The sequence below is a fragment of the Primulina huaijiensis genome, chromosome 7, assembly GCF_012295235.1.
Source record: "Primulina huaijiensis isolate GDHJ02 chromosome 7, ASM1229523v2, whole genome shotgun sequence".
Taxonomy (NCBI): Eukaryota; Viridiplantae; Streptophyta; class Magnoliopsida; order Lamiales; family Gesneriaceae; genus Primulina; species Primulina huaijiensis.
In genome coordinates, this window is record NC_133312.1 from 4,155,810 (window position 1) to 4,181,933 (window position 26,124).

Genomic DNA, 26,124 nt, shown 5'->3' on the forward strand with positions numbered 1-26,124 from the left:
TAAAAAACAAAAATTGGGCAGCCTTTCTTCTTCTTATAAGAATTTTAATTTTAAAATTCAATATAAGAATTTTAATTTTAAAATAGACTGGGTCTAACGTACTGCATCAATCATCATATATACTGATAGAATGCAAAAACTGTAATTTATTTAGGGATTTTAAAGCACAAAGCCCAATTCCTTTTACATTATTTTCCATTTAGTCCTTAGAAATTTCAAAAATTTTCAATTAACCCTTAAAACTTTAAATATTTACAATTTTACCCAAACGTATTCGACTGGTCAAGCCTAAAAAAAGTCAACGATACGAATTTTGCAGTATCCGACACACGTATCCGCGTGTCGTATCCGTAGCCGATACTTAAAAAAAAAATTAAGGTGTCCGTGCTACATAGTACCAGTCCTAGATATGCTCGATGATACTTGGGTGATGCCAATCATTAATATGGATATTATGCCACAAGAAAGATGGGCAAGCCTCAAAGTTCTTAAAGAGGCATTATCAACTTCCTCCATCTTCTGGTAAGCATTATTTCTTTGTTGAAGAATTGGTCCTTTTCAGATTGTTTTTTTGTCACAAAATTTGTAATACAATTTGTGACAAAGTTAATTTATGCATTGGAGGTCTCCAATGCTTTCTTATAGTTTACTTATTTATCTCTAGCTTGTTATGTGTAATTGGATTTCCAAATGACATTTGATCATAAATTGTTACGTTTCCTTGTGGTTGAGCCAAATAAAATTAACTTGAATAGTTGCATTTGACATTCTTATCGTTGTCATTGTTTCTGTTCTATGGTTTACCTTTGTTATGTTGTGATGTGATTTTAATAATGTTGGTTATTACCTATGGTGCACAAATACTCCTAATTTTTTTTAGGTATCGGATACAGATACAGATATGACACCCCGATATGCGTGTCGGACACGATAAAACTCGTGTCGTTGGCTTTTTGTAGGTTTGACTAGCCCGATACATTTTGGACACAGCTAATATACGCCATGAACACGCCAGGGATACGTTTTGGCAAAAAAAAATTCGAACTTGAATTTTGACCTCGAACTCTCGTAAATTTTTTCATGATATGTAGTTTCTTAGGCAATTGATTAGGGCAACATGAAAACATTTTAGTTCTCAGACGCTTTCTAAGGCCATCTCCAAGGCTGCACCAAAATGGTGTTTTGGTGCAGTGAATCTTCCTCCAATGGGGGCTGCGCTATTTTGCATTCCTCTACGCCACCTTTGCGTCAATTTGGCGCAGAGATTTTTTTAAAAATTTTTTTATTGTATTTATTATAAATATTTATATTAAAAATTATAAATATTATTTAAATAATAGTATAATATTTATTTTATTATTTTAATAATTAGATATTTAATCGTAAAAATTAAAAAATAATAATTGTTGATTTTTAAAATATTTATTTATTTATGTTAATTATTAATAATTAAGGACTAATTTGATTTAATAATTTATAATTACTATAATTTAATACAAATGCAAAATATTAATATAACAATACAATTCATAAATAAATTGAAAAAGATAATTGAAATACAAATGCAACTTGAAACACATAATTCAAATACAAATGCACATACAAAGTCAATAATCGAAAGGAAAATACATTTAGTAGACAAACAAACTAGATAATCAATAATCTGGTAAATTTGATCTGACTCCTCCAAAATCACCCAAATATATTTTCTAAACGTGTCAACATCTTATTGTTCGTGTCTTTCTCTTTTTTGAATAATTTTTGCACGTTCAATTCGAATTATTTCACGCATTTCTGGATCAACAATTATGCTTAAATCCATGTTCAGAACTATATTCTCCTCTTGAAAGACAGCCGATGTCATTTCTTGTTGTCGAGTTTCAATTTTCTTTTGTTGCTTTTCCAATTTCAATTTATCATTTTGCATTTTTAGCATTTGAATATCATGATGTTGTTGAAGTTCAGTAGAGCCCTTTTATAATATATTCATAAGATTGTGATGTCCTTGTTTCATCGTAGATAATAATTCTGAAATTTTGTCATCTTTTTTTCTTCTTCTTTAATTTAGATTTTTTTAACTCCAATAGGTCGCTCGGTTGAAGTGCCACATGCATTTTCATCGCTGTTTAAATTAATTGAAAAGGAATGCAATCCAGAAGAACCTGATATTGGAGTCTCTAGTGTCTGAATTTCTGACTGTGACGAATCCAAGTTTATGACATGAATTTTAGGTACTGGACTCGATGGATTGATGTCACTGAAGAATTTTTCAATATCTTTCATAATATGCCACACATGATCAAATTTGAATCCTTTACTATAATTAGAATCTTGCATGAACAGATCTTTTGCTCTATTGAATGAACAAAAATACAACTCGTATAAGAGTTTAAACTAGTAAAGAAAATAATCTATATCTATTATATATATAAATATGTGACTTTATATGTGAATTTCCATTTATCTCCTTATTAATTGCTTACTTTAAATGTGTCTTTTCTTTCTCCTTATTGATATTTTAAATATGTTTGATTATTAGTATTTATTTTTTTATATCTACCCACATTATAATATGTTATTTTTATCCAATGATATCTTTTCATTATGTAAATTAGTATTTTGTTTTTTTATGTCTACCTACATTATAATATGTTATTTTTAATCTAATGATTTAGATTTTTTATTTATCTTTTCATTATGTAAATTAAATTAATTAAAGTTTAGAAATAACTCATTATAGAATTGTGAATTTTCTTTGGTGTCTTATTAATTTTTTTTCATGTCCTTATGTGACAGTTTGCTAGAATTTTTGTGTTTAAATTAAAGTTTTTTGCAACTGAAATTTTTTTGCGGTTTATATTTATAAATTATTTAAATAAAACACGGTAAAAGATCGTTGTGATTTGAGCCGTCAATTTGGGTTGGGTCTATCGGTTTGGCCTGCACTGCCAAACAGTTTAAGTGAATTGGGTTGAAATTTTGTCGACTCATTTAAAGGCGAGCCTAAATGAGCTCGCACGAGTTTATATTAAATATCTATATATCTAATATTATCGATTTTCAATCATGAATTCTTGATATAAAATGAAAAATATCAGTTTGATTTCAAAATTGTGATGTTACTGTCTTGTCCAAAAATTGTGGGTTGTTGAGACATTTTGGCAGTCACTCAAAATTGAGTGTCAAAGTTGACATTTGAGTTGTATTTTTGGATTCCTGACAATATGTTCGTCAGCATATTATTTTTAAGTTAGTTTTATCAGTTTCGTGAGGGGTAAATATGTTTATTACAATATATAAATATTATAATCTCTTTAAATTAATATTCACTTTCATGTTTGACATATTATGGGTCTTGGTAAAATGAGGAATAATAAATTCAAACAAACGAATACACAAATGTCTGAGGCGAAACCAGAATTATATGGTAGCGGAAATTAATAGATAAATTTTTAGTAGTTTATCGATGTTAAGATGTATAACAAATCTTATATCATAATATATAAAATTTTAACCTTATAAATGAAATAAATCAAACATATATGAAATATACAAAATTTTATTACATATACAATCAAGTAATTTATTATAATTGTATTTTATTCTACAAGAATTCTTGTCAAACTCAGTTATTGTTGATTTAACATCTATTAAATCAGCAAACTAAAGAGCGTGTTAATTAAACTAATTGAGTAATCACATATTTTTGAATTTTCTAATTAATTTTTATCTTGATAATTTGTTTCATTTAATATTTTAAATTATAAGACACCGTTACTATAACTAAAGACACATTTTTTTTAAATATTCATAAGGACTCAATCACTAGCTCATATGGAAAAACATTCATCGACATACTATATTGAAAACATTCTAATTAATTCAGCGCATTTGTTGAAAATTTTCCAATTAATTAAGAAAAATTCATTTACAATAATCATATTTAATCTTTTTGGGCTAACACCATTTATTTTATAAGATATTCATCGCAATTCTTTTTTTGTATGTTAATCTTTAAATCTGAATTATGATGTATATTGTTTTTCTAAAAGTTCTTAAATAATGATTTAACACATTTATTCGACACTTCAATATTAACATTTTAAAATATATTAATTTTATATTGTATACGTGCAACACTTCTAATCATGATTATAAAAATTCAATAAAAATTCTAAAAATGAATTAGGTAGAACATAAAAAATTACACAATTAATCAAAAGACAGAAAATACAAACTAAATAATTGTCAATTACCTATAAAATACTAATACGGACTTCTAAAAAGTTAATGCTTGAATGAGTCACACTGCAAAGTTAGTGAAGTAAAAAATGAAAGACAAAGTGGGTTAATAAAAATATTATAATGGGCTAAGTTGAATGAGACTCATATATATAAGTATCTCACTTGGTCTCACCTTATGTTTTGTCACTGTACAAAGCGAAAGTTTATGCACTGTAGTGTTCTACATTTTCTTAATTTTTCTCTTGATTTCAAATTAAATTTCATCATCTATTGGTCTTTAAAGATATATTATAATTTTTTCTAAACATCTAATCTTAAATGTGATCAATTAACCAAATAATTATTATATTTTGTATACAATAATAAATATATTAATATATTTGAAGATAGAAAAAGTAATGTATTGAGAAGAATAAAAAAAAGAATGTTAGAATTAATACTATAATTATCTAATGTCAATATTAAATTTAACATCTACATTCGAAAATGTGTTTATCGAGGTAAAGACTATGATGATAAACTAAAAATAATAATTTATTTATCATTGTAACGTAATAATAATGTGATCGTTATTCGGAATCAGAAAATGATGTACTTTGATTTTTTTTTATTAAATTGTATAAACAATTCTTTCAATATTTTTAGTGGATAAACATGTTAAATATATTAAAATTAACCGAATTAACCGATATAACCGATTTTTTTTAATTTGAAAACCGAATTTCCGAAATAACCGAACCAAATTTCCGAATGGACTCGATTCGGTCGGTTAATTTGGTTTAACCGAAATTTTGCTCACCCCTAATATTAATAATATGTAGTTTATATGTTATCAAGTATAAGTGTTTAATAAATTAAAAGTGACTAGGAAAGTAAAAGCATCCAGTAGAAATTGTTGTCAATTTACATGAAAGAGAATAATAATCAAACAACAATGAAAATAAAAAATTGCATATCATTGATTGTCAAAAAAAATCGTAATAATTGAATATTATAATAAAATATATGCATTATTGAGAGAATATGACAAATAACAAAAGAAAACAATATGATAAAAAAGATATGAGAAAAATTTTAGGAGTCCAAATCTTTTTTTAAAATTAAAAAAATATGTTTTTTTTCAAATTAGTTACATATTCTAATTAACACTAATTGTCAAAATTTACAATACTATTATCATTATCTTTTGTTAAGTTAACCAATTTTATTTCAAATTCTAATTACTTCAACATATATTTCCCACGTGCAACGTCCATTATTTCTAGTCTATATAAATATACGGATTGAATTGTGATTTTACTCTATTGTCTTTATTAAAATTGTACTTATTGACTCTTTCACTCACTTTCATGCATGTTTGGCTACTGCCTCTTCACTCACTTTCATGCATTCATATTTGGCCACCTCATTTTGCCCACTCTTTGGTGTTCTATTTTGCTACCATTTTCTCTCTGTAATTTTGATGGCTCGTGGAAGGAGATTGAGTCTTGTCTCGGGTTGTCACGAGTTAATTTCCTTCTGTGTCTATGCTTGTCTATACGGGTTTTTCTGTTGTTTGCTGCAGTTATGTTTTCCACTTCTCCTAGGAATACGCACGAGCATGAGCTTTTTCGCGCTCCAGTTACATCTCCTTCGAGTGAGAATCTTTAATTCCTGCTCCGTCTCTCGTTTCTTTGTTTCTTTTTCCTCTTGTGGATGTTCGGTCTTCTATTTGTTGCATGGCAGATGTTTCTTTCTCTGTTTGATTTTTTCTCCTTGCAGCCCATCCACATCTTCGACCGCAACTTGGTTTCGGTTGTCTGCCCCAATATGAGTTCACTCTTGTTCCTCATCTATTAATGTTGTTTATTTCATTCGCTCTTTTCGTTGTGCTTCGTGTGACTTCTAAGTTTTATTCATTGGTTATCTTTATTTGCACACACTTATTTTTCCTGCAAAAAAAATATTATATTCATAAAAATACCAGATAAAAAAACTTTTGGATTTTGTTAAATGTGAAATGAAAAATTTAGAATTCATTTATTCCATAATTTTATCAATTTTAAATTGAAATGAAAAAAATGGCCGCATTTACAGAAAGACATAATTACTAATTACTAAACTTTTAAATTCAACAGCCGATATATGAAATATTAATTTTGCAATATATCAAAATATTTCTTCAACAATTAATGATTCGAATCAATATATAATAATATTAATTATTAAAATAATAATTATTAAAAAAAAACTTTTGGATTTTGTAAATTGTAAAATGAAAATTTTAGAATTCATTTATTCCATAATTTTATCAATTTTGAATTGAAATAGAAAAAATGGCTGCATCTATATAAACACATAATTACTAATTACTAAACTTTTAAATTCAATAGCCGAGATATGAAATATTTATTTTGCAATATATCAAAATATTTGTTCAACAACTAATGATTCGAATCAATATATAATAATATTAATTATTAAATTAATTGGTTATGTGAAAATACCTTACGAATAATAGTAATAGTGTTATACATTCTTTTATTAAAACAAATAATACAAAAAATTATGCTAACAGAGTTTTTGAACTTATTTTTACAATTTATGTATTAATTATATTTTTCATAATCTTAGTTTTTTACAAATAATACAAAAATGTTTATATTTAACAAAATAGAAAATAAAAAATTATAAATTTATCTGTCGAGATTTAAAACTTAATTATTAGATAAAAAAATATAAGTGAATAAGACAATTTGAAAAATGCAAACTGAATTTGTTAGATTTTTATTTAATGAAAATCAGGGATTGAACCAATGTAAAATATGCATGCATATCAATTCTACATATTCTTCGACTCTTGATTAAATTATCTTCTTCTCGACAGTCAATGAGGTGGACTTGGACTACTTACATGTACTTGCGCCCATGTCATGTTGTTTTTTTTGTGGTGCTCAGAGGTTTTCTTACGAACCTCCATCGTTCTGTTGTGCTTCTGGCAAGATTAGGCTGGCTTTACCGGTTACCCCGACAATTCTTATCAACTTGTTTAAAGACGTATCGTCTCCTTTTGCTCTTTTGTTCCGTCGAAAAATCCGGCTTTATAACAGTCTATGCGTTCACTTCTTTCGGCGTTCGACTTGATAAGAATTTTGCTTTGTCGAATCACGGCGTGTACACATTTCGTGTATCGGGCCAAGTGTTTCATTCATTGCCTCATCTTGTCCCCTAAAAGAACGGACCCAGATATTTCCAACTCTATTTCTGGGATAGCGATAATGAGTTGCATAACAGATTGTCTGTTGTTGATGATTCAGATGTCGATAAAGGCACCATGTTGTTGTTAATGGATTTGTTAAAAGTTAACCCGTATGCTCATCTTCTAAAAAGGATAAATTAATATCCTACGATTAGAGGCCTAAGGTTGCATATTTGTAAGAACGTGCTTGTTGATCAGAGGTGTTATAATTCTCCATCTGCAGATCAAGTTGCAGCTATTTGGTTTGAAGGTAATGACAGTGTGAATATTCCTTACGATCGAGATATAGTCGTGCACGGAAATGATGGGCTAATGCATCAAATAATGTATTATTTTAGATGTTATGATCCATTGCAGTATCCGTTGTTTTTCCCGTATGGTGATAGTGGTTGGCATCAGCATATCCCTAAAATCAGTAATGATCTAGCCTCTGGAGATGTTGTCATTGATGTTATGCCCAATTCAAATGTTTCTTCTTTTTCTGAGGTTGTCGTTGGTGAAACACGCGGTGAGATTTCTTTGCTTTTGCTTTTCTTGAGATATATTTTTATCTTTATTTTCATCTTACAATATTTTAATATAGTTTGTTTCTCTGTTATTTTTTAATAGGATATTGATATTTTCCCCACTTTGCATTGCAGCCGTCCATGGAAAAAATGATAGAATGGTGTCGTGTAGGAAGTATTACTGTTATAAGTTGCAGATTCGAGATACTGATATGTCGGTTTTGTTGTGTGGTAGAAGATTGTTGCAACAGTTTGTTGTTGATATGTACATCAAGTTGGAAACAACACGACTTGACTACTATCGACGAAATCAATCAGAGATCCGATCCGAAATGTATCAAGGAATAGTTGATAGTGTTGTTAATGGGGAAACTCGTGGAAGTGAAATCGGACACCGTGTTGTTCTTCCTGCATCATTTATTGGAGGGCCTAGAGATATGCATAAGAGATATCTTGATGCGATTGCTTTGGTAAGAGCGTTTGGGAAACCAGACTTGTTTATTACAATGAGTTGTAATCCAAAAGGAAAAGAAATTAAGGACAATCTTTTTGTTGGTCAAGTTGCTCAAGATCGCCCAGATTTAGTTTCACGCGTATTTCATGCGAAGTTAATTGATTTGAAGGATCAAATTCTTAAAAAGTCTATATTTGGTCGTGTTGCTGTCTATGTCTATGTTATTGAGTTCCAGAAACGAGGCTTGCCACATTGTCATATGCTTATTATTTTGGCTACCGATAGCAAAATTAATTCACCCGATATGTTTGATTATTAAGTTGTTGCAGAGATCCCAAATCCAGCTAAATTCCCTAAGTTGTTTCATTTAGTTTCCAGACACATGATGGACAGTCACTGTGGTATGTTGAATAGAAAATGTCCTTGTATGGTTGATGTTCGAGGCAAAAATCATTATCCTCGTTTGTTTTTAGAGAATTCAACGCGAGGTCGAGAAGGATATCCCATGTATAGACGGAGAAATGATGGCCGAACTATCACAGTCCGAAACTGTACGTTAAATTCACAGTGGGTTGTTCTTATAATCCATACTTGTTGTATAGGTATGATTGCCATATTAATGCTGAGATCTGTTCAAGGCTCACAACGGTAAAATATCTATATAAATATATATATAAAGGTCATGATAAGATATATGTCCATCTCTCATAACACGGTTCAGACACCTTCATCGACGAGATAAAAGCATTCCAAGATGCTCGTTGGATTTCTGCTCCGAAAGCAATGTCGAGAATTTTTGAATTCGATTTGAATGAGATATCTCTTCCGGTTATTAATTTGCTCTTACATTTACCTAATAAACAATGTATTACCTTTTGGAATCATCAAAACTTGAAAAAGGTGTTGGACTCGGGTAATGTTGGCAAAACTATGCTAACTGACTATTTTGTGACATGCTCAATTGATGTTGGAGCTAGAGAATTATCGTATTCAGAGTTCCCACAGTATTATGTTTGGGATAGGAATGCTTAAAGACTATTATTTATAATAAATTTGTAGATTGGATGCAGAACAAAAACAAGATAAGTTAAATGAATTTTGGGTTACGAAGGCACTCACATACGCCAAACAAGTGACATTAGATTATATAACAAAGAAACGAGCTATGTTGATGGAGGTACTGCATTTAATATTTATGAATCTTAATGGTTTTAGTTACTAAAATGATACAAAACAAAAACAAAATAATTTGCCCATGCTAAATATTAAAAATTTTAACAACTAACATTCAAAGTAAACCAAGATTCGAAATGCTTCTTTTTTTTACACAGAACAACTACTATTTGATACGGAGCAAGATAAAGTAAATCGAAAACAAAGCTACTCCATGGTATGAAGCATGTTATCATTGTTTCCAAGCTGCTACAAAAACAAACAACAAAGCAAGTTGTGCCAATTGCATCAACTATCCAATTACGATCATTCCAAGGTAATAAAAAATACCAATATCCAACCCAAGTTTTAAATCACACAAAAAAAAAAAGAGATGATCACTACTTTACTTCTTTATGTTACAGGTATAGAATAATAATCAAAATTGAAGAGGTGAATGAGACGTCAAGAATAACATTATTTGGAAAAGTTTCAACATCTTTTGTTAGATGTCCTATTGAAGATTTCATTCAAATTCGTGACCAGGTATAAGATAAAACAAACAAATTATTTTATATCTACATAAATAGAATATTTAGATTTTGCATCTAACAATAAATTTTTTTTACCAAATAACCCATATAAAGATTTGCTAAATCAACCAAGCTCCAAGCTCCACACATTCTTGTTCAAGTTGGATAATTCAGTGGAAAAACATGATGGAGTGTTAAAGATTGTGGCAGAAGCTATTGAGATACATGACAATTATCCAACAATAAATTTCAATATCAGGAAACGGAGATCTCGGAAAATTATCAAGCCAACTAAACAAAGCAATGTACCAACAAAGGTAGAAAAATCAAATGAGTTAAACATCAACATAAACATGAAGATCCATGAAGACGAAGATGAAATAGAGATTCGAGATGACGAACCAATTGCTGAGTACAAAAAAGAGATAAGAAGATAAAAACCGACGGGTACAAAAAGATTTCAGGAGATCTTCAAATCAAAGACAAGAAAATGTGATGATTTCATTTGTAACCAAATAATTAATTATTTATCTATTAAAAGTTCTTCTTATTTCAAAAATAATTTAAACATATATAAATAAGGTTACAATATACAAATTATCTCTATTTCTCAACGTGCAACGCCTATGCATTTATCTAGTATATATAAAAAAATATTTACAATATCTTCTTCAGATGCACCACTGAGTTTGAGAGTTTCAATTTGACGAATGCATCCTCTTAATCTTCCAATGTGATGGAGTACAACTTTCATGCGACACTGCAGTGATCTTTTGTTACGTAGTTGTAGAGAGTTTGGTTTGGTGATGTTGTAAGCTTCTTCGACACGAGTCCAAAACTGACCTTTGGATTGGTTGATACCTATGATAGGATTTTGTGTTATGTCAAGATATACATGACATAGAATCATGTCTTCTTCAACGCTGTAACAAGCAGTTCTAGCATTGGATGTCATTAGCTTGCTTGGAAAATGAAATAAGATTGAGATTGTAGGTGTCATGATTTTAAGATCCGGATATAGTTTATTTTTACTGAAAAGACGATAAGATTGTAATCTCATCAAAGGGTTAAGATTACATGTAATCTGATTTAACGGTCCTTTTGTAGATAGTATTGGAATCTAATTAAACATTCATGATCTAGATATGAAATCTAATCCTACAGTCCTGATGTAGATATGAATGTAATCCATCCAACGGATATGATTTAGATAGGAAATCTAATCCAATGGTCCTGATGTAGATAGGAATAAAATCCATCCAACGACCATGATCTAGTTAGGAAATCTAATCCAACGGTTCTGATGTAGATAGGAATGTAATCCATCTAAATGTCATATCCTTAACAACTATTATATAATGTGATCGAATTATCTTATTTTCCCACACCACACATTTTACATTCTCACTATCTTGAAAATGAATTCTCATTTCCAATCTCATGTATCGTCTTCTAGCTCATCTTCATTATCGGAAAATGAAGATGAAACACAAAACGATTGTATGAATGTTGTTGAGCATTTTGAAAACAAAAGAAAAGCAATTTTAAATGTTATAGCTCAAGAGCAAGAGTTGGTTGTTGCGTACATCATCCAACAAGAGCAAGGAACACACAAGGGTTCAATTCCAGGTCACTTAGTCATCCATCGTGATCGGGAAATCGCCGATCGTAATTTGTTCAATGATTACTTTGCTGAGAATCCAACATATAATGAAGCAATGTTTCGAAGATGATTTCGAATGTCTCAAAATGTGTTCCTTCGTATCGTTTCTGCGGTAAAGAATCATGATGCTTATTTCACACAACAAAATGATGGTGTGGGGCGGCTTGGTCTATCGACAATTCAAAAAACGAAAGCCGCGTTGCGAATTCTAGCGTTTGCTTTACCCCGAATGCTACTGACGAATATATCAAAATTGGAGAATCTACTGCAATTGAGTGTATGCAACGATTTTGTTGGGCTATAGTGGAAGTTTTTGGGGAACGATACTTGAGATCACCTACATCCAATGATGTTGCCAGACTACTGTTTATTGGTGAACAACGAGGATTCCCGGGGATGTTGGGAAGTCTCGACTGTATGCACTGAAAGTGGAAAAATTGCCCCACGGCTTGGATGGGTCAATATGCAGGTCATAGTGGTTCTCCAACAATCATTTTAGAAGCAGTAGCTGATTACGATTTTTGGATATGGCATGAATATTTTGGTATGCCCGGATCTAATAATGACATAAATGTTTTGGAGGCGTCTGATCTATTCTCCAACCTTGCACAAGGTATTGCTCCTACTGCTCATTATAGAATTGGACAAAAAAAATATGATATGGGATATTATTTAGTTGATGGTATTTATCCGAAATGGTCAACTATTGTGCAAAGTATTCATGATCCAAGGGGTCCGAAAAAGAAATATTTTGCAATTAAACAAGAATTCTGTAAAAAAGACGTGGAACACACATTTGGCATTCTTCAATCACGATTTGCAATTGTGACATCTCCAGCACGTGGTTGGAAGAAACGTCATTTACATGACATAATGAAATCATGTACCATAATGCACAATATGAATTAAATTATAAACTTAAATATTATTATTTAAATTTATTAATATTAAAACATTAGTCATAATTAAAAATATATTAAATAAAATATAATAATTAATATATGTAAAATAAAAAAAATATTTCGAGAAATATTCTTTTTGGTGTAAGATTTGAGGTATATGGATTGAAGATGGATGTTGTATTTGGTACAGAAATCGCACTATTTTAGTGTAAAACTTGCATCAAAATAGATTTTGTGGTTGGAGATGAACTAATATTTTTGACATATCTTGTACCCCATTCAGAAAAAAGCTTAGATAAAAGCATCATAATGTATTATATTATATTCGGTGTCCTTGATTCCAACGTTTGATTTGAGAATCTGAAACTCTTAGTCCAGCTGATGTGAATTGGTGGCTGCAAAAGCATTTTCTTCTTCATATTTCTCTCAGGATAGATTTTCAAATTTTAAAAGAGCCCATTTTCACCATATTGGATATTGTAGATTTTGCTGCTTTAAATTTAGAGCAAAATGGTCAAATATCTTGTAAAGAATCGATCAGATGAAATTAAGCCATCAAAGAACGTTTGGTGGTAATAATTACATATAAGATCAGGACTGGGAATTTTAAGATGTTTATAGACTTATGCCTCGTCGTTGATCAGAATCTCATGCGAGTATTTGAGATTCATCACAAAAAGTAATAAAGCGTAATTCAGGTGATAATCAGATACGATGGAAATTAATATCAGTGGCAGCAGTCCATCTCAACTGTATAAAAACTAAGATTTGCATGATTATGTTGCGATGTGGTTCGAAGAGAGTAACACAAGCGCAATAAGCGTTGGAATATTGATGCGACATTGTGAAATCAATTGGTAACAGCTCAATCTTGAAAACTATAAATTGAACTGTTGGCTCCAATCATACATGGTACTTGTGATGTACTTCCCTAGTACACTTACGTGCGTATTCACGTGTTTTGTGATTTCTTCAACTCATCTATCTGCAGCGGGGGATTCCAATCATTCCTGTTCGCTTCCGGAAAAGGCGTCGCATTGGATATGAATACTCTTGCAGAATATGGCATGCCAAATGAACCTTTAAACTTGGAAGCCACACTAACAATCCCAGTTCTCCGTCAACCATCTCTATCCCTTAACTGATAGATCAAGAACCGAGTCGACCGCAGTGGGGAATACCCATTACATCGGGTATAGGAATCAGACATCACCCCAGTTGAGTCTTCCTCATAAAAGGATATTTAACTATATAGTTTGACCTATATCCCAGGGTATCTTTGGCTGAAACACGTGTTATCTAGCCTATAAGCGTATCCGAAACATGTAACCCCATGTGGGATTTACACTTCCTCTTTTTTTTCCCATTTCAAAGGTTTGCAGCCTACAGAGGATGCTTGACCTTTAACCAAGACGAGAAAGTAAATATGACAACGTAAGACCCAGCGGTCTATTTTTATTTCTCTTCGATTATTTACAAAAATTCAAATAAGGGACCTGTGACATTTTTTTTCTAAAACTATGGTTGGGTTTTCCTTGGAAATTCTGAGTCATAAAGTGTAAAGGAATCAAATTCAAAAGCATTCCATTGTTTAAGTTAGACCTTCGTTTAGAACCAAGCCCATCATTCCTCTTTTCAGGCAAGCCCAACAAGCCCATCTCTCAAAATATCATAATGTGCACACACGTGTCTCACTTTCCATTATTAGTACCCAATAATTTATTTATCCACACTAAAATTAGATTTTCATTACCGTAAAAAAGGGCATTGTTATGGAGGGTCGTGATTTGCGATAGTCCCAGAATTCTGAGGCTCTGATTTGATCTGTGGTCCACAACACCGCGTCTCATCCTCCTCGTTCATCTTCAATCTCTTGGCCGCTAACGAAACCCCAAAAATTCTGGGGAAAGTCTTATCCTTGTCATCTACCGCCTTCTCTCCGCTATCACTCACGGCGGCGCCGCCTTCATCCGCCTCCATTGCATCCATTCCTCTCCCCTCCAGAAAACCCATATCGTCTTGATTTGTTGCATAACTTGACATTATACTACAAACTTTACTAAACAAACCCTTCAATCGATTCAGCTCTTGGCTTAACTGCGAATTCTCTTTTCTTAACTTTTCATTTTCTTCGAATATGTCTGAAGTTGACGTGCAAGCTAGCAGCATCGCTGTCGGAGCGGCGGTATTGACCCCCGGAGACGAGTTGGAGGAGAAAACCTGCTCCTCTGCCGAATTTGTGGGTGAGACTTGGATAAAAGCTACCGGGGATGCTGCGACGGTTACTGTACGAGCATTTACTTCTACCGCCGTCGTTGGCATCGGTGATGTCGCCACGGCAGTCGACATTCTCCGGCGCTGAATGTCTCTAAGCAACGCCTTTTCACCTCTTTTGAAGCAATCATTTGCAAATTCCCATCTATCGGGAACAAGTTTTCTGAACCCCTGCAAATTCAAAAAAAAAAGGTAATTGAAATCAGAAAAAAAGGAAAAAAAAATGGCAGAAATCAAAATATCGATTTAATTTAAAAAGATTGTATTGAATCTCGATAAAACAATACATGAATAGCATGATTATGCATGGATAAGCATTGCTTATTACATAGGGGGAAAACAAAAAATAGTTCAAACAGTATCATTGGTGAATTTTGCCCAAAAACAGAAAATAAAATAGCACAGCTTCATTTTTTTGTTTTCTTTTTACGAATGAATTCAAAATTTTAATTAAACAAGAAACAATTACTCCAAATGCAAAAAGAGTGGGATTTAAGCAATCGAAAAACAACTTCACTTCGGTATTTTATTGTAGAAAACTTACGTAGGTGTTGAGCTGACGAACAAAGCTAGAGAAATTGTTGTGTTTGAAACATTTAGGCAGCAAATCCCTGGCAAATTCAGCTGGACGCCACACAATAAACGCCGTTCCATCTTCATTCCAAGAAATCAAATCATCGGTGTATGGATCGTCCACCAACTGGTATGTTTTCGTCAAAAACGGCGTCGGAACGGACCTCTGCGACTCTCCTCCGCCGCTGCCTCCTGCCGTAGACTCCCCACTCATTGCGCATTCAAATTCGATATCCTCCAAGCGCCGAATATTCAGAAAACCTAAGGGAAACAAATTTTCAAATGCATACGGAACTGCAACAAATTTTTTCACATTCGACAACGTTAATCAGCCAGCAAAATATCAGATCCAAGCAAAATAAAAAATAGAAAACAAAGAAAACTCAGCAAAAGCTTAGAAAAATATATATTGTGATTTATTTACGAATAAACACGTAAAGCCTGATAAATTCAAGATCTCTATAGATCCAAAAAAAATGAGACATTTTCCCCATAATTAGTATCTTCAAAATCATAGATCATATAAACAAAAGCATCTAATATCTCGATTATAGCAGCAAATTATTCTATCCACAAATAAAAGAACAAATACGCAGAAACAATAACAATAGTAATTCACATGACCTGGAAAAAGATTTGAAAAAGCCTCCAAACTTTTGCAGCTTCAAATCCAGAACACTTTTCAGATACGCAGACTACAAATTAACAACAAAGAGAGAATCACACCGGAGGTGGTTCTTTTATCTTCTTTCTAGAAGGTTCCTGGTAGAGAAAGGCGAGGATATTATTAGGGACATAGATAAAATTAATAATTAAAAAAAATTTATCGGATGCTTCGAGAAAGTGGAAAGCCATCAGGGGGCCCCACAGGATTAAAAACTCTAAATATCTCATTTTCCAGAAGTTTCTTCTCTCCTCTCTCTAGAGAAATTTTCGAGTGGAGCCGACTTCGAATCTCGTAGCTGCAACCTATTCTGGAAATGGTATTGGACAGCTGGACTGAGGCAACTTAAGTCTAAATTTGACCTTTTGTACAATATATAAAGAAGGCGGAGTATGGGTGTAGGGACAGCGGATTCTGTCCGGGTAAATGGAATTTAAATGGTACGTGTCCGCTGGCTTACGTACACAGATAAGGATGATGACCAGAATTAGTAATAATGATAATAACAATGAGGGAGTACGTTCGATTTCATGAATTTTTATTTGGTTTGATATAATTTATAATTATTTAAAAATAATTTTTTCAATAAATTGAATTAGATAGAAGATTCGTCTCATAAAATTTATTAATAAATGATATAAAAATTTCTTGTAAATATTAATTAATATTAGAGGCAAAGCACACGACTCGCGTGTGATGTAATAAATAAATATATTGTATTTTATACGTGTGTATAATTTTTTTTTTTAAAATTGATCTTAATTATTATGATATTTACTGTACAAAATAATGAGTCATAGGATTATTTGAATATAACACCTATTTACGTGAGTGACAAATACTTTTAATTTAAAGGACGTCACATCAACTGGATTAATATGTTTATTCTAATTCCAACGATCTTTAAATGTCACAATTATTTAATTTAAAGAGAGATTTTAAGGGTATATTGGTAATATTAATCAAATCTTTACCAATTAATTTGAGAACAATTTATACATCTCAATTATAATAAAATACAAAAAATTTTGTTAGATGATTTCATAAGTCGATTTTTTTAAACTGATATTTGAATCATACACGAAAAAATATTATTTATTATTAAAAATATGAACATGGTTGACACATCTCACAAATAAAAATCAATAAGAAATAGGGTACAATAATAGATCTCTTGTAAGGATTGTAAATAAGGACATACTCTCTTGAGAATATTCTAACCGTTTGGTTCGTGGTATGAGACAAATAGTGTAGAGATAAATAATATTTTTTAATAATAAAATAAATAAAAATGATAGTTAATATAATGTTTGATTTGATTAAATTTGAGATAATGTAATATTATCGTTTTGTTTTTTTGAAAATATTAATAAAATATTTATAATATTATTTAGGCAAAAATTTGTATGAGACGGTCTCACGGGTCATATTTTGTGAAACGGATCTCTTAATTGGGTCATCCATGAAAAAGTATTACTTTTTATGCTAAGAATATTACTTTGTTGCGAATATCGGTAGGGTTAACCCGTCTCACAGATAAAGATTCGTGATAGCGTCTCACAAGAGACCTACTCAATTATTTATTAAGGATAATATTATAATTTCAATTCAATGATTTAATTGATGTGAGATAAATGATCGATGATTTGATTAATGTAAGATAAATGATTGATAGATGGATAAATAATATGGTGCACCAAACATAAGATTAGATTGGATAAATAATATAGCGAAACAAACTGTACGTACAATTTCTCAACTCCTCTCACCATTATATTTTTACTGTTTCTCTTGTTATAAATTATTACCTTTCAGACATAATCGAGGAAAGCAACCAAATCGATACTCACAAGATCATGGGGAAAAAAATTCTAAATATCCAATTGCCCACCATGTTTCCGCCAAGAAATTATCAGAATCTCGCAAAGCTTTTGCTTATAAGTTGGCTTCTGATCACGTTCCAACTACAATGGAAGAGGCTTTGACTGGCCTCAAGTGGATTGAAGCAATAAATGAAGAGACGACAACATTGAAAAAAAATTATACATGGCAGCTTATGCCTCTACTCAAAGGGAAGACAATACTGGGTTGTAGATGGGTGTTCTATGTTAAACACAAGGCATATGAATCAACAGAAAGATACAAAGCGAGACTTGTATAGCTAAAAGATACACCTAAACATATGGCGTAAACTATTAGAAGACGTTCTCACCTAGCAAAGTTGAATACCATCAGATTGTTATTGTCTCTTGCTACAAACTTAGATTGGCTATTACACCAATTTGATGTAAAAAAAAATGCATTTCTACATGGGAATCTTGCAGAAAAAGGTATACAGAGATGTTCCATCGGGTTTTAAAGCCTCGTCGTAAACAGGAATTGTTTGTGAATTACATATGGCATTATACGGTCCAAAGCAATCACCTAGAGCATGGTTTGGCCGATTTAGCATGGCTATGATGAAACATGGATTCAAATAACACTATGTTTTTAAAGCATTGAAAAAGGTTGGCAACAACTTTAATTATTTATTTGGATGATATGATAATTACAGGTAATGACGAAGAGATTTATAAATTTCTGCAACATCTGTCAGTAGAATTTGAAATGAAAAATCTTGAGAAAATTAAAATACTTTCTAGATATTGAAGTAGCTAGGTCAAGTCGTCACAAAGGAAAACACGATTGCTGGATTGTAAGCCAACAGAGGCACATCGATGGTTAAGAAGCATGGATTGGGTGCACACTCAAATCAAACACTCATGAATAGAGAAATGTATCGTCTTGTGGGAAAATTGATTTACTTATCTTATACTCGACCAGATATTGCATACACTGTGAGTTTATTGGGTCAATTCATGCATAATACTAGTGAGAATCGCATGAGAATCGCATGAATGTACTCCGGTTTCTACGGTATTTAAAGACTTTCCCGGAAAAAGGACTCGTGTTCAGAAAACATAATCACTTGAACGTGCTTATGGTTACGCAGATGCTTACTAAGCTGGAAGTTTTGTTGATAAAAAGTCTACATGCATCGAGAAACCTCACTTTTGTAGGAGGCAATCTAGTCACTTGGAGTACGGCTAAAGGACTTTGCGAGCTTATTTGGCTAAAGATGTTACTTGATAAAATTGGCTGTTTATCTGGTTTAGTAATGAAAATGTTTTGTGATAATAAAGCGGAAATAGATATTACACACAATCCAGTTCAACATGATCGAACAAAATACTCGACATTTTGTACACATTTTTATAAAGTTTGTTTCAAGCAACGTATTTTACAACTCACTGAACAAGTTGGGCATAAAAGACATCTGACACCAACTTGACAGGTGTTGTTGATGTGAGCTGTTAATAGAAGATTACTTGGAGAAATTATACGGATATTGTTTATTTTATTTCCAATAATTATGTAATATCAATACATAGCCTAGATTATGTATAATTTCCTTTATTTCCTAAGAGCTTGGTACGATATTTTATAAATAATGATTTATTTTTAAATAGAATTAAGGAAGAATGCTTTTGATTTCTTCAAAAAGTAGATGTCCTTAGTTATCTTTGCTAACTATACCAATACCAAAATGATCACGAGACTAAAAAAACTGCAAGATCCACATTCACTTTCAAAACACCTATCGGAGGCGGTTGTCGAGGTAACAATCGGGTTTCCTTAGCTCTGTTGGGATGGAACTATGAGTCATGGTTGGAATATTTCCATGTCCTATCTGCTCGGGCATGGACATCCTCCGGTGACGAAAATAAGCTCGGAATAAATGCAAACCACAAGCTCCAACATATCAATAGAAACTTCTTCAAATCACACCCCGTGCCATTCTCGATCTAGTTGAATAAGTCCCCAAAAGATCCCAAATGGAAATCGCATAAACTCGATCATAAATATGTCTTCTTCCAAATTTGGTGGGCATATTTGCAGGACCAGAAGGCATGTGTAATATCCTCTGGGTGTGTCACATCTTGGGCAGTTCATGTCAACTATGACTCCTCTTCACATAAGATTTACACGTACTGTAAGACATTGAAAATTGTACTCCAAAGATGAATTTTAAGTTTTTTTGGAATCTTGAGTCCCCCCACCCCTTAGCGTAGCCACCTAATGAGACAGTGCTCGTAGAAACATCACTAGCATGTGCTATGTAATAATCGTGTACTCACTAGTGTCGTATCAGTTTATCGTCTCTTAGGGAAAAACCAATTGGAATTCTATTCACTTCTGCCCCTATCCACTTCCCTAAGTGTATTGTTTACTTTGTTCCAATCTCAACCTCGTATTGCATTCATCAACTCAATATATCATGAGCATATTTCAGTTACCATACAATCTTTGCCACATGTTGGATTGTTAATTTCTGGTGGGGTGGGACGGGTGACGAAAAGCGAATACATTAGAGAAAATGAGATTTTCTATGTCGTCCTAAAGAAGTGTGGCTTTTCGCGATTTAATCTATTTCATTCGCTTTGACGAGTTGTCACCAATCCAAACTCTCTTGCATGGCAACTTTATGACAAGAAATATTTCTGACCAGGTACATCTCTGAAGGCAAATCCGGGACACAATCCAGAGGAGTTTATGCGAGGACGTGACTCGTTACTTGAAGGCATTCGCTGGTGAGTTGTAAGAGGTTCACAGTTATGTCTTCAAGATTCTTGACTGTTGAGACCAAACCATTTCAAATCCATTACAGTGCTTAATCAATTTTTATTGAAGTGTGTACATAGACAATTTTTTTTTACGAATTTAAAGGAGAAAAAACACAATCTTTATTTATTCCATGTCTTTTCAATTGACTATCTTCTCTTTTCGATTCAACTTACAGTTCTTCTGAGAGCTGATGGGCGAGCTTCGCCAAACATTACCGGTGGCTTGATCTCTTCCCACGGTGGCGGACTTCGTTTTTGCGGTGAGTGTGATCAAATCATACGAACTCAAACGATGTTAACTATCCTTTCAATGTCTATATCAAGCCTGGGCTCTTACCTTCCCAAATTATCATTGCCATCGCGACCCACTAGATGTAGAGTCTGTACTCAGCCTCGAACACTTGCAATTCTCTCAGACCCACATGTTCTGCGGCTGGCGGAGACTCTAGAAGACTCCATTTCTTCAAGTTCTTCCACTTCCCCGCCGCCTCTGCAGAAGCTCAGAGACATTTCGTCCGAGTCCCTTCTTTCTACCGCCTGGCCTTCTCGGGGGGACGAGGCTTTTAGATTCACTGACACTTCGTTTATCAAGAATTCTGATGTTCAACCGGTGCAGCCTTCGTCATTGCAATCCTTGGATTACTCGAACGTTTTGGGGGATACCCTTTTGCCCAATTTGGCTATAGTTGATGGTTATTTGGTAGATTCTTTGTCACACTTTTCTGAATTGCCTGATGGGGTGTTTGTTGGTGCTTTGTCGAGTGTGAATTCTCAAATGATTATGAATAGGGTGTCTAAATGTGAGTCCAGTTTTCAGGGAGATTTGTTGGGAAAATTAGGAAAAAGGGAGTCTATTGCATTTTTTTTTAAAAAAAAGGATTCATGGTTAAAATTACTTTTATGTCCTTACGTTTTAAGTTTAAATTGTTTAAACACACCCTTTTTAGTTAATTGTCCCAAATTATACATTCATAGCATCTTTTCAAAAGAAATTTAAAAAACCTCCGACCGTTCCAGTAAAACCCTCGAAAAACCCTTCCCTTCAAGGCGACGCTTACTCAATCGAAGGAATGGCAAACGAAAATGTGGTAAGATTCGCGTTTATTTCGATTTTTTGCTTCTGTGTTTTTGTCCATTTTCGTGATTTATGTATGCTGTGTGCGTGTGAATGGGCGTTTGTTTTTTTACTTTGATGGTCGACGATGAAAAAGAAGTCTACCATAACGTATGGTCGACCTCACATGGTCGACCATGAAAGTCAAAAAGACAATATCTTATGGTCGACCACCTTGTTTTTTATGGTCGACCATTTGACCAGTACTAATTTTTTTTTGTGTCACAGGTTTATTTGCCGAGAAAACTTGGCAGAGATGCAGTATTTCGATGCAAATTGACAATTCAATCGAGATACAAAGAGGTTTCTGAGAAAATTCATCGCTATTTGAACAACGACGAGAGAACCCATTTTTTCGAGCAGTCGGCTTTTGGTAATTTGCTTAGGTATTATAGAGATTTTAACATTTCCAGTCAAATTATATGGTATTTAATGAGTAATCAGATTGTTGATAGTAGTAGTGATGATTTGTGGATGGTGGTGCGCAAAAGGCCGGTTAGATTTTTTTTGTTAGAATATTGTTTAATAACGGATCTCGATTGCGCTATAGAGCCCGAAGATTTATCAGATAGAGATGTATTTGGCACCACACACTTTCCCGGTAAGTCTGAGATTGCTTTGAGTGATTTGGAGGGAAAGATTAATGTCGAAGAGCATAATGAGAATGGTATAGATGTGGAGAAGATAAAGATGGCTAGTCTATACTTTTGTTGTGCCGTATTTGGTGAGGCGACGAGGAAAAAGACGATGAAGATCGACCCTAAATTTTTGAGGCTTGTAGATGATTTGGATAGGTTCAACCATTATCCCTGGGGTAGAGTAGCCTATCGGGATGCTGTCCGATGTTTGAAGAAGGACCTTTTAGGGCGATATAATTATCTCACCGAGGCACAAGGTCGGAAAGAAGTTGACGGCAGCTTCCTTGTCGGCGGTTTTGTTCTACCTCTGCAGGTATATTGTTTTTTGAATGTTAAAGTGGATTTGATATCTTTATTTCTACTAGTAACATTGTTTGAAATTTATGTTACAGATCCTTGCTTATGAATGTTATCCGAGCGTGGCACAAAAGATAGCAAGGAGAAGAGATGTGGAAGGTTTGATGTTGCCGAGGATGTTTCAGTGGGTGACTAACACATGGTCGTCAAACCGTGCCCCAACTGGCGCTGATATCGCTGCAGCCTTTGGTGGTTCTCCTATAGATGTAAGTAATATGAATTGATTTAATATAATAACTGTGGACATTAATTTTTTATTAATATGATGTGTTATTAATTATATGCAGGATTGTCTTGGTTTTTTGACTCCTACTCCTGAGGAGCTAGTTTCACCTTATTACACGACCGGGATTTTTGTTGATTCTGCACCTGATTCGGTCATCACTCGGGTGCTCGAGCTCTGGAGGCAAGGTGAAACAGTCATATGTAGCGAGCACCCTTTAGAGTCTCCCTCAGTCCAGCACACGCCTTCTGCACATTCAAGTCCTGTTTTTTCCGGCAACTTTTATGGTGATATGAGTAGATCAGTCCAGCACACCCTTTCTGCAAATGCATCTGAGGACGTTTCCGGCACCCGTTCTGGTGATCTCAATAGATCCAGCTCTAGCACTAGTTCTCCAATGCGTACGGGTCCTAGAGTACACTTTGGACTCAATCCTTCCCGCCACCCGTCACCGTTGGAGCATCGTTTCGAGAGGCGGTTGACTGCCTTGGAGGATTCCGTTGCGTCTATGCATGTTAAGATGTCAGCAGAATTTATTGAGACCAGGGCGTCTATCCGGAATATAAATATGGCTTTAGATGACTTGAAATCGAGTTTCAATCTTGGTCTCGATGAGTTGAGATCGAGTTTGACTGAACAGATCAGAGCTGGTTTTGATGAGATGAGGTCTACCATTCTAGTGCATCAAGACAAAGATTATAGCGTAGCCTATAGCAGAGGGCGGAAGAGGAAATCATCCGAGGCCGATTTTGGTGAGTTAATTATATTAATTATAATTATTTTTATGTGATAGAATTGTCATTATTATTTTAATTTGTTTAATTTACGTTGTTAGGTGTGGATGATAATCTGGCTAGGGAAATTGGCAGTAGTAGCCAAACACAACATATATTTGAGCCTAACCTTCCGGTCATTACAGAGGAGTCCTCAGAAGGTGAGCTAATGCACTTTTTTATTTTATATTTATGTACAGTTTATTTAACAATAAACTTTTTTTTAGATATTCAAGCGACTCCGGATGCGCGTAATCCAGTTGGCGAGGCGACCACGTCGAGAGGTTATTACACTGCACCTTATCTATTCATATTTGCATTGAAGTTGTTATTATTTTAATTTGTTTAATGTACGCTGTTAGGTGTGGATGATAATCTGGCTACCCAACAGATATTCGAGCCTATCCTTCCAGGCATTACAGAGGAGTCCTTGGAAGGTAAGGTAAGACACTTTTTTGATTTTATATTTATGTATAGTATATTAAACAATATACTTTTTGTTGTCAGATATTCAAGTGACTCCCGATGCGTGTATGTCAGGTCGCGAGGCGACCACGTCGAGAGGTTATTACACTACACCTTGTCTATTCATAATTTCATTAAAGTTGTTTTAATTGATCTATTTATGCAGTGAGGCCACTTGCGGAGACCGTGACACTGAAAGTAAAAACCTCGCTGGCGCGAGTTAGGGCATCGATGCTCGACCGTTCGCCAAGTATGATTCGAGGTTTTTATGCTGAATATGAAAAGTCGTACTACGGGCCCATGGCGATCGCAAACTCGCGTGTCACTTTCTCTGTAAGCATTTACAATGCTTTTAAATTTGTTAGAGAACTTATTTTAAAACATTGAAAAACTTTTGTTTTGTTGTATTCAGCACTTCGGCGAAGCTCTCCGTGGATTGCTTGAGATGCAGCTCCGACATCCTGAAGTGATGTCGCCAGATGTGTCGTTGATGGACATAGATTTCTACAGTTCGATGTCAATATTGGTCGAAGATAGAGATAATGTTGTCAACACAGATCTAGTGGGGAAAGTGAAAAGCAGTGATCCAAAATGGCCTTGTATCTCGTGGGAGAAGGCACGAAGAATTCTCATCCCTGTCTATAGAGATAGGCGCTGGTTTTTGCTTAAACTTGTTACAGGGGTGAATAAGTGCATTATATATGACTTGCAGCGAAGGCACGATCCCAACTTCAAAGATCTGAATGAGGAAATAGAGCCTATACTTATAAACGCTGCTCGTCTGCTATCCATTGTCGGGAACAACCCACACCCCGAGAGGCCATGGAATATAAAGCTTCATGATGAATACAGTGCCAAGATTATACAGTAAGTTGTCAACTTTTTAATTAAAATATAAAAAGTTCATTATATTTTATGATATTATAAAGTAAATAATAACTTTTTATTTTATTTTCTTTTTTCTCAGCGAAGACTCTGGAGCATTTGTATTAGCCGTTGCTGGATACTCTTTGTCTACGAAGAGTGCGCAATTAGTACTAACTTTGGATGAAAAATTAGTATCTGAGTTCAGATATTTTTTAGCTTGTAATATGTTCCTTAATGATTGGTCATTGTTGTGATGTATAGGACAATTTTATGCAATTATTGGACACACATTGTTTGTTATTTGTTTGTTTTGTTATGTAATTCATAATATTTTTTTGTTCGACCACTATAGTTTTTTCGTCGACCAATCTTTTTGGTCGACCACTGTGTTTTGTGGTCTACCATTCTACTATTTTGGTCGACCACTGTGTTTTTTGGTCGACCCCATGAAACATGACACTTTGCTTTTTGGTCGACCATACAAATATGGTCGACCACTCTCTTTTATGGTCGACCACTCTTTTTTATGGTCGATCCCTCTTTTTTATGGTCGACCAATACAACTATGGTCGACCACAGTGCTTTAGGTTTAGGGTTTAGGGTTTAGGGTTTATGTCATATGTTATGATTTAAATTTGAATCAATATAAAAATTACGTTACATTTCAAAAAGTTTGAATCGTGAAATCACAATTACGTTGTAAGATATAATTTACAGGTGTCACGATCTGCAAAATTATGTCATATGTTATAATTTAAATTTGAATCAATATAAAAATTACGTTACATTTCAAAAAGTTTGAATCGTGAAATCACAATT

The 26,124-nt window shown here is 33.4% G+C and overlaps 3 protein-coding genes across 8 annotated transcripts; 2 read left to right on the plus strand and 1 right to left on the minus strand.

Annotated features, from left to right (window-relative positions):
* Positions 1-7,502: 7,502 nt before the first annotated feature.
* LOC140980811 (uncharacterized) lies at positions 7,503-8,762 on the plus strand. Its single transcript, XM_073446865.1, has 3 exons — positions 7,503-7,560; positions 7,707-7,991; positions 8,125-8,762. The coding sequence occupies exons 1-3, from the start codon at positions 7,503-7,505 to the stop codon at positions 8,760-8,762; spliced, it is 981 nt and encodes a 326-aa protein (XP_073302966.1).
* A 5,358-nt stretch (positions 8,763-14,120) lies between these two features.
* Positions 14,121-16,344, minus strand: LOC140980163 (heat stress transcription factor B-2b-like). Of its 6 annotated transcripts, none has more exons than XM_073445864.1 (3): positions 16,165-16,344; positions 15,512-15,801; positions 14,121-15,138 (listed from the first exon to the last, which is right to left on the minus strand). In XM_073445864.1, exons 2-3 carry the CDS (start codon positions 15,752-15,754, stop codon positions 14,464-14,466), a joined length of 918 nt encoding a protein of 305 aa, XP_073301965.1. In that variant the 5' UTR covers positions 15,755-15,801; positions 16,165-16,344; the 3' UTR covers positions 14,121-14,463. The 6 variants fall into 6 exon arrangements, with proteins under 6 accessions (XP_073301965.1, XP_073301966.1, XP_073301967.1 ...); XM_073445865.1 differs by having other exon boundaries at positions 15,512-15,834; positions 16,165-16,340; XM_073445866.1 differs by having other exon boundaries at positions 15,512-15,775; positions 16,141-16,338.
* Positions 16,345-22,621: 6,277 nt separating this feature from the next.
* On the plus strand, positions 22,622-25,584 carry LOC140981405 (uncharacterized). Its single transcript, XM_073447796.1, has 8 exons — positions 22,622-22,933; positions 23,013-23,183; positions 23,265-23,952; positions 24,036-24,134; positions 24,481-24,537; positions 24,605-24,771; positions 24,851-25,305; positions 25,406-25,584. The coding sequence occupies exons 1-8, from the start codon at positions 22,673-22,675 to the stop codon at positions 25,557-25,559; spliced, it is 2,052 nt and encodes a 683-aa protein (XP_073303897.1). The 5' UTR covers positions 22,622-22,672; the 3' UTR covers positions 25,560-25,584.
* The last annotated feature ends 540 nt before the right edge of the window (positions 25,585-26,124 follow it).

Coding starts and splice junctions, on each gene's coding strand:
- LOC140980811 (XM_073446865.1), top strand. CDS start 7,503: ATGAGTTGCATAACAGATTGTCTGTTGTTGATGATTCAGATGTCGATA. Junction 7,561..7,706: donor GATGTCGATAAAGGCACCAT/GTTGTTGTTAAT, acceptor CTCCATCTGCAG/ATCAAGTTGCAGCTATTTGG. Junction 7,992..8,124: donor TGTCGTTGGTGAAACACGCG/GTGAGATTTCTT, acceptor TTTGCATTGCAG/CCGTCCATGGAAAAAATGAT.
- LOC140980163 (XM_073445864.1), bottom strand. CDS start 15,754: ATGAGTGGGGAGTCTACGGCAGGAGGCAGCGGCGGAGGAGAGTCGCAG. Junction 15,139..15,511: donor TTCGTCAGCTCAACACCTAC/GTAAGTTTTCTA, acceptor TTGAATTTGCAG/GGGTTCAGAAAACTTGTTCC.
- LOC140981405 (XM_073447796.1), top strand. CDS start 22,673: ATGGCTAGTCTATACTTTTGTTGTGCCGTATTTGGTGAGGCGACGAGG. Junction 23,184..23,264: donor TTGGTGGTTCTCCTATAGAT/GTAAGTAATATG, acceptor AATTATATGCAG/GATTGTCTTGGTTTTTTGAC. Junction 24,135..24,480: donor TACAGAGGAGTCCTCAGAAG/GTGAGCTAATGC, acceptor TTTTGTTGTCAG/ATATTCAAGTGACTCCCGAT.